Here is a 7,049-nt window from a genome sequence, read left to right as displayed (position 1 = left end):
GTTACAATTTAATTTTTTTTTATAAATTCATAATATTTTTTTTCTTTGGGAGGCGGTTGAAATTTTCCAATGGGTGTGGTCGGAATTTTTGACGGAAAATAATACTGAATTATTTTTCAATGAGTTTCCCGCCCACAAACTTGAGGTGGGTCCACCCCTGACCCCCGCCCACAAACTTGAGGTGGGTCCACCCCTGACCCCCACCCTCCCCCAACATTGGATCTGCCCCTGATGAATGACAAGTGAACAAAACCAATAATGACATTCAAGACTCCATTTTGAGCATCGAGAAGATGAGTAGGCCAATAATGTACGAAAACAAAGTTTACAACTATATGATTGGTGGTAGCTTTGATAACTGTACTAAATTTTTCTAACAATAACTCATACTAAGCAATGGGCAAAAAACCTTGAGCAACAAGGCCTTCATTGTATTCTTCATTTTCCTTGTAATGTTTATTTTACCATGAAACAACCAATTAAAGTAGCGTATGGTAATGTTTATTTTACCATTAAACAACCAATTAAAGTAGCGCATGGTAAAAGAACCCAAGTAGAAGGAGGGCATGCATTTCTTATTAAAGTTCGTTTCCAATTTAGATCGTGAAGAGCGTAAAATAGAATATATGAATAGGTGTGGTGGAAGACAAATCTAGTGTTTGTTCGATTTCGAGAGACCTAGCTTTATATTGTGTGGTCATAAGATGACTAGATCGTGGACCATGATAGGAAGTTGAATCCGTCATGGGCTACTTAAATCCGACGCGAACCGCCAATGCTTCAAGGATTGTGACCTAAGATCATCCACAACACACACGAAGCAAAAGGAACACCTAGTTTTCAACAAAAGCCTCACAAATCCAAGGATCGCGTAAGACCTCCCCCTTTTCTCTCCACCCCTCTCACATAAGTCGTCTTAGGGCATCTTTACACACGAACTCTGGTATTGAGAAACCACGAAATACGTCGCCCTCTCTCTTACAATTGTTAGTCAAAGTTTGAAGACCATAACCTCGAAAATACGTGAACTTTTGTTTAAATTTGTGTCATATACAGGTATAAAAAATAATAAACTCAATTATAAATTATTAATTTTCTTTTATACTATGTGAAGTGTTTGTTTTTTTTTTTTTTGAACGGCAAATTTGGATCACTGACGGACCACTGGAGTATCATCGTGCCACCAGCAGAACCACCCGATCATATCCATCTCCACTAGGCAATAATGTCTATACACCAATTCAGGAGGAAACCCAATAAATCTGGAAAAAACCCTTTTGTGAGAATCGGACCCATAACCTAATGGTCATAAGCCTTATCCCACCACGAAGATACCACTAGGCTATAAAGCGATGGGTATGTGAAGTGTTTGTTAGTTATAACACGAGTGACACGTGTGATCTTGAAACAACTATATTGAACGTGTCCTCTTCGCCTTTATCTTCGCTCTGGAGCTACGCTCTTCTCCTTCTTCTTCGTCTTCATCTTCTTCATCCTTGATCGATCGAGATTCAATTTGCATCGTTAATGGCAACATCTTCTACAAGCACCAAGGGTTTCATATGGCCTGCTTCTTCTGCATATGTTGCAGATGCTCAGAGCCTTACTGGATCCATAAGGTTGTTGAATAAATTGTGGAATGACGTCGCCGAATCTCAGAAATGGCAGGAAGGCGTCTTCTACGCTCTCTGTGCTGGTTATGCACTCGTGTCTCTCATTGCTCTGGTATCGTTTTCGATTTATCTTCGAATCAGTTTGCAGGTTGATTATTATTATTATTATTATCATTTTCGTTTTATACTCTTTAGGTTTGAAATTAGGGTTTCGGAGTTGTTGATTTTAATGATGGATATGGTGTAGAGATTATTGATATTTTGATTCAGAGGAATGCCATGACTCTGAGTGTGTGTATCGCTTAATTGAATTAGGAATAGATTTAGGTTTAGGGGTGTTTGTTTATGGGATATTTGCCTCTAATACTCCTACTAGACATCATTGGCCATCGGCAGTCGCACCTTTTTTTTAATTCCCCTGCGAGAACCACCTTTTAACCATTTTTCCTCCACCGGACCTCAGTTAAAAAAAAAACTCAACGGAGTTAAGTTTTTTTCCGAATTACAAACCGACGTTTTAGGGCTTTTGATCTGGGCGAGGATACGAGTCTATTGATGTAAAACTTACCTCGAAACGGTGCTCCAAAACGACTTGATTTTTGTTAATTGGAAGTTTAAACACCCGAATTGAAGCACCGTTTTCGTCGTTTGGAGCACAATTTCAATGTAAGTTTTACATCATTCGACTCGTATCCTCATTCAGATCAAAAAGCCCTAAAACGTTAGTTTGTAAATCTGAAAAAAAGTTAACTCCGTTAAGTTTTTTTAACTCAGGACCGGTGGAGGAAAAATAGTTGAAAGGTGGGACTGTGAGGGGGAATAAAAAAGGTGGGACTGCCAATAGCCAATGACATCTAGTAGGGATTATTAGAGGCCAATATCCCTTTGTTTATTAGATTAGATTACATGAATTTTCAGTTGTGGAGGCTTGACTTGATGGGAATGGTAGTAAGGATGTGTGTTTGGTTTGAGGGAGCGAAAATGAAGAAACATGGGATTGGGGATCAACCAAACCAATGATCCATCTTTCATTATGTCTTCTTAGGTTATGCTATCATTAGAATAAATAAGAGTTAGTTACATTACTTAGTTACCATAAATAAGTGGTAAGTTCTGCAAAACGTGTATTGAATAACTAAACAAGGACACGTTAGCCGGGCCTGCAACCCCAGTCCCGTCAGGTTGAGGCGGGCGACCCCTCCAGTCCTGGTCAGTGACGAAGGAAAGGAGGCAGGGAAACGGGTGGGAACGAAGTGGTAAGTTGTATTGAATAATTAATCAAGGACATATATGGGGAATGAGATGTGGGATGTTTTTAAGCCATCTTTAATGTGTGTTTGGTTGAACTATAAGGATGGGGATGAGGAAGCTACTATCAATGCTTTTAGAGCATTCCCATTGGTTCCCTATCTCTATCCATCTCTAAAATTTAAGAAAAATACAAAAAAAAAAAAAAAAACTTATTTTTCACTCCGCATCAGGATCCCATTCCCCATACACCATTTTAAAAATTTGAGGGAAAACTAAAGTAGTTCTTAAATATAGGGCCTCACTATTCACTCCCTATATTTATTCTTTATATTTTTTGTGAGTGGAAGAAAGAGAAAAGGTAATGAAGAAATTTTATTTGATTGAGTAGGGATAGATATAGGGAATGAGATGTGGGAGGTTTTTAAAAAATCCTTAAATATTAGGAATAATCTTTTTTATAGTTAAATTTTAGGGATGAGATGCAGAAGCTACTGTGAGTGCTCTTAATGCATTGGAATAACCCTATTTCTAAAATTTGAGGGAAGTTTTTATAGTTTTCATCTATCTTTTCACTTCATTTTAATAGCTTAAATTATGTAAAAGTTATCATTTGTCATTATATTATAAATCGCACATTTTTAGCTCCGCGTCTATACAAACAAGATTTACACCAATCGATTATCACTGAATATGCAGGTACAACTTGTTCGTATTCAAATGAGAGTACCGGAATATGGCTGGACAACACAAAAAGTCTTCCATTTGATGAATTTTGTGGTCAATGGATGTAAGGTTGCTACTAATTTTGTACATTTCTGAATGATTATCGTTCATCAGTCTATTTAATAATCGTAAATTCTCAGTAAGGGCTATTCAATTCGGATTCTACTGGAAGGTTTTTCACATAGAACCAAAAGTAAGCTCCTGTTATACCCTTTTACATTTAATATGCATTTAGACATAATTCTTATGATGAATAATACAGCGAAGATTTATCATTTTATCTTCACAATACCAACAGGTCTTAGACATGATATTGTTGGATCTTCCTGGTCTTTTGTTCTTTTCAACATACACTTTACTTGTGTTATTCTGGGCAGAGATATACCACCAGGTATTCATTTTTATCGCTTATGTAAAAAAATTAATATCAGATCTTTTATTGCTGATCTCATGCAATTCTATTTTTCAAATTTTATTTTTAGGCAAGAAGTCTTCCGACTGACAAACTCAGACCCGCGTACTTTATCATAAATGGAATTGTGTACTTCATTCAGGTAGTGCCAATATTAACAATTCTTTATGTTTTACTATGTTCCAATTGTTTGTGAACGTGTATAATTTTCCGTAGATTTGCATCTGGATTTATATGAGATTCAACAATACTGCTGCTGCTGTGGAACTTGCAGAGCTTTTCTTTTCATGTAAGAACTAGTTTTTTTACCCGCTGCGCGTTGCGGCGGCAGACGCGACATGGTAACGTATAGACTATAATGGACCAGACCCATTTCCTAACTAAATTTACGTCGAAGCATATGCTAACTCAAATTTATACCGTCGAATCGAGACCAAGACGGATTACATTTGACCTGATATGTTTCCAAACAAAGTTTACGTCAAAACGTAGTCCAACTCAAAACGTACATAAAGAAAACATTCTTTAATTGACCCGACTCGTTTTCAAACAAAAATTACGTTAAAATGTAAACAAACTCGAATTTATGTCAAATGTTTGAGTGTTAAAGAAAAGTTAGAAAGTATGGGGCCTTTTTGGTCAAGTTAGAAAGTTAATTTTGTCAGTTTAGAGGGTTGAGGTGTGAATATTGTCAACTCACAAAACTTGATGGGTGAATGGTGATTGCAAAGGTCGGCACCGACCTTTGAAATTAAGGTATTATATAATACTCGAAATATATAAAGGGGCATATGGTTACCGCGTTGTTTTTAATGCGATTATCAGGTTATTTATTTGCATTTTTTTGTGGTGCAGTAATCTCACTTGCTGCTGCTGTTGGATTCATGGTATATGGTGGGAGGTAATCACTTATTGCAACATAAGAACAACACATGATATTTCGTTCTTCGTTGTCGCTAGGGGTGTAAACAAGCCCAGAGGCTCGAGATCTACTCGTTATCGGCTCGGTTAAAAGCTTGAACGAGCCGAGCTTGAACAAGCCCGAGCTCGAGCCTGAAATACAAAGCTCGTTTAGGCTCGTGAGCCTAAACGAGCCCAAACAAAAATTTATTTATTTTATATTTAATATAATAATAATGATGATAACATTGGCGAGCTGAGCTTTGGCTCGTTTAAGCTATATTGAAGCGAGCTCGAGCCGAGTTTTTAGCTCGTCTGAGGTTGTTCTTAAAATAACTCGAGCCGAGCTCGAGCTTTGGGTTTTATTCGCAAGCCGAGCTTGAGCTCAAATAAGCAGGCTCGAGCCGAGCTCGAGCTTCATAAAAACATGACGAGCGAGCTCGAGCCCAGTCGAGCTCGGGCTCGGCCCTGCTCGTTTACACCCCTAGTTGTCGCAATATTTACTTCAGCCGTCCAATACATGACCAAATTTAAGTAGAGAACTGTAAGAAACACATAAACACTTGTACTTGTTGCTTTAAATGTGATACGTAAGGTGGTTATGTAATCCGTAATCGCATAACCGTCTCTCTCTCTCCTACTATGTCTGATATGCATACGTACAAGTTTTTATGCGGCGAAATTGGCTCTGTATCCAACGCACCCCATAGTGGCTGTTTGTAATGATTTATTTTTCTTTTCGTAGACTGTTTGTCATGCTTAGGCGCTTTCCAATCGAATCTAGAGGCCGCCAAAAGAAGCTGCATGAGGTTACATCTCTAATTACCATTCTTATTTCCAAAATTGTCCCTGAGTTAACGATATTGCCAAAATTTCCCCTGAGTTAACAATACATTTTAACTGAGTTTGTCATTTGGATGGTAATGACAATAAAACTGAAACGTCAGGGTCCAGTTGCAAAAAAATAAAAAATAAAAAAATAAAAAAATAAAATAAAATCTTATTTTGGATGTAACAGGCAAAAATGCCCAAACCTCAGGGACGATTTTGGCATTTTACTCTTAGAGACTAACATGAACGAGTTCCAAAGTGATTTTCTCATATTTCTATTGCATGCATTGAAAATTGAATAATTTTGGGTCTTGAATCTCTGTATGCTGCTTTTTGACAGGTGGGATTTGTGACGGGAATTTGCTGCACATGTTTTTTAATAAGATGTGTGATGGTACGTTCAGATTAAAACCAAACCATACACTTCTGACATTATCTGGTCTAAGTTCCATTGATTATCCGTATGATGTAAATGGATTGGTTTTACAATAGGTTGCAATTGCTGCTTTTGACAAGAACGCTGATATCCATGTCTTGAATCACCCTATCCTTAATTTTGCGTACTACATGGTAAGTTTTTCTACACTTTTGGGACTCGTTTAAGATAACAAAAGGAGTGTTTATAGTTTTATTCTTTGATGTAGATGGTGGAGATTTTGCCGTCTGCCCTTGTGCTCTTCATCCTGCGGAAGCTACCTCCAAGACGAGTATCGGATCAATACCATCCGATCAAATGATCTCAACAAAGGTTGTTTGACCTTGTCGGAAAAGCCAACACGACGCCCATGCACACACGTACACACACGCGCACGCTCCTTGTATATCCTTCCTTTGTCATGTGGTGTAAATGTAGTTCTTTGTTTATTCTCCTGAGAATAAAATGCGCACATCGGATCGGATGTCTTGTCAATGGCGCGAGTAATGGAGTAATGCATTTGATGTATGTTTGTTGTTGGTTCTTGCCCAAGTTAGTGTCACAAAGTGGTTGGAACCATGTCCATTGTGTTGGTTTGGGAAATGACAAACCAATTGGTCGGATGTTCATGTTTTTGAGGATATTTAGGTTCATGTAGCGCGTCTTGTGAATGTTAGATCTTGCATTCTTTTCCGACCCCGTAATAGTATTACTGGACCCTTTGGTTAATAGTGTTTGTGGGGTCGGAAACGGTTGGCTATTATATTTTCCGGTCTTACTAACAAAAAAGGTAATTGCGCATGGTAATATGAAAATAATAAACGTGATTGTCCCATTGTTTAAAAGATGACCGATCATCTTTTTAACTAAATGAATTTAACATTGCACCCAACTCGGACCCTAC

At 37.8% G+C, this 7,049-nt stretch overlaps 1 protein-coding gene across 2 annotated transcripts; it reads left to right on the top strand.

Annotated features, from left to right (window-relative positions):
- Window positions 1-1,394: 1,394 nt before the first annotated feature.
- Window positions 1,395-6,772, top strand: LOC110885192 (tobamovirus multiplication protein 1). Of its 2 annotated transcripts, none has more exons than XM_022132881.2 (11): window positions 1,395-1,761; window positions 3,561-3,651; window positions 3,728-3,780; window positions 3,886-3,978; window positions 4,070-4,141; window positions 4,216-4,288; window positions 4,855-4,900; window positions 5,645-5,708; window positions 6,071-6,124; window positions 6,223-6,300; window positions 6,375-6,772. In XM_022132881.2, exons 1-11 carry the CDS (start codon window positions 1,528-1,530, stop codon window positions 6,465-6,467), a joined length of 951 nt encoding a protein of 316 aa, XP_021988573.1. In that variant the 5' UTR covers window positions 1,395-1,527; the 3' UTR covers window positions 6,468-6,772. The 2 variants fall into 2 exon arrangements, with proteins under 2 accessions (XP_021988573.1, XP_021988574.1); XM_022132882.2 differs by having other exon boundaries at window positions 1,397-1,725.
- The last annotated feature ends 277 nt before the right edge of the window (window positions 6,773-7,049 follow it).

This window comes from Helianthus annuus, chromosome 10, assembly GCF_002127325.2.
Source record: "Helianthus annuus cultivar XRQ/B chromosome 10, HanXRQr2.0-SUNRISE, whole genome shotgun sequence".
NCBI lineage: Eukaryota > Viridiplantae > Streptophyta > Magnoliopsida > Asterales > Asteraceae > Helianthus > Helianthus annuus.
Note: the sequence above shows the minus strand (reverse complement) of the source record. Positions and strands in the feature narration are given on the sequence as shown.

What these genes read in the sequence shown, in the direction of transcription:
- LOC110885192 (XM_022132881.2), top strand. Translation starts at nt 1,528, where the DNA reads ATGGCAACATCTTCTACAAGCACCAAGGGTTTCATATGGCCTGCTTCT. An exon ending in GCCAAAAGAAGCTGCATGAG is followed by an intron (nt 5,709 to 6,070) that starts GTTACATCTCTA and finishes GCTTTTTGACAG; the next exon opens with GTGGGATTTGTGACGGGAAT. An exon ending in TTTTAATAAGATGTGTGATG is followed by an intron (nt 6,125 to 6,222) that starts GTACGTTCAGAT and finishes GTTTTACAATAG; the next exon opens with GTTGCAATTGCTGCTTTTGA.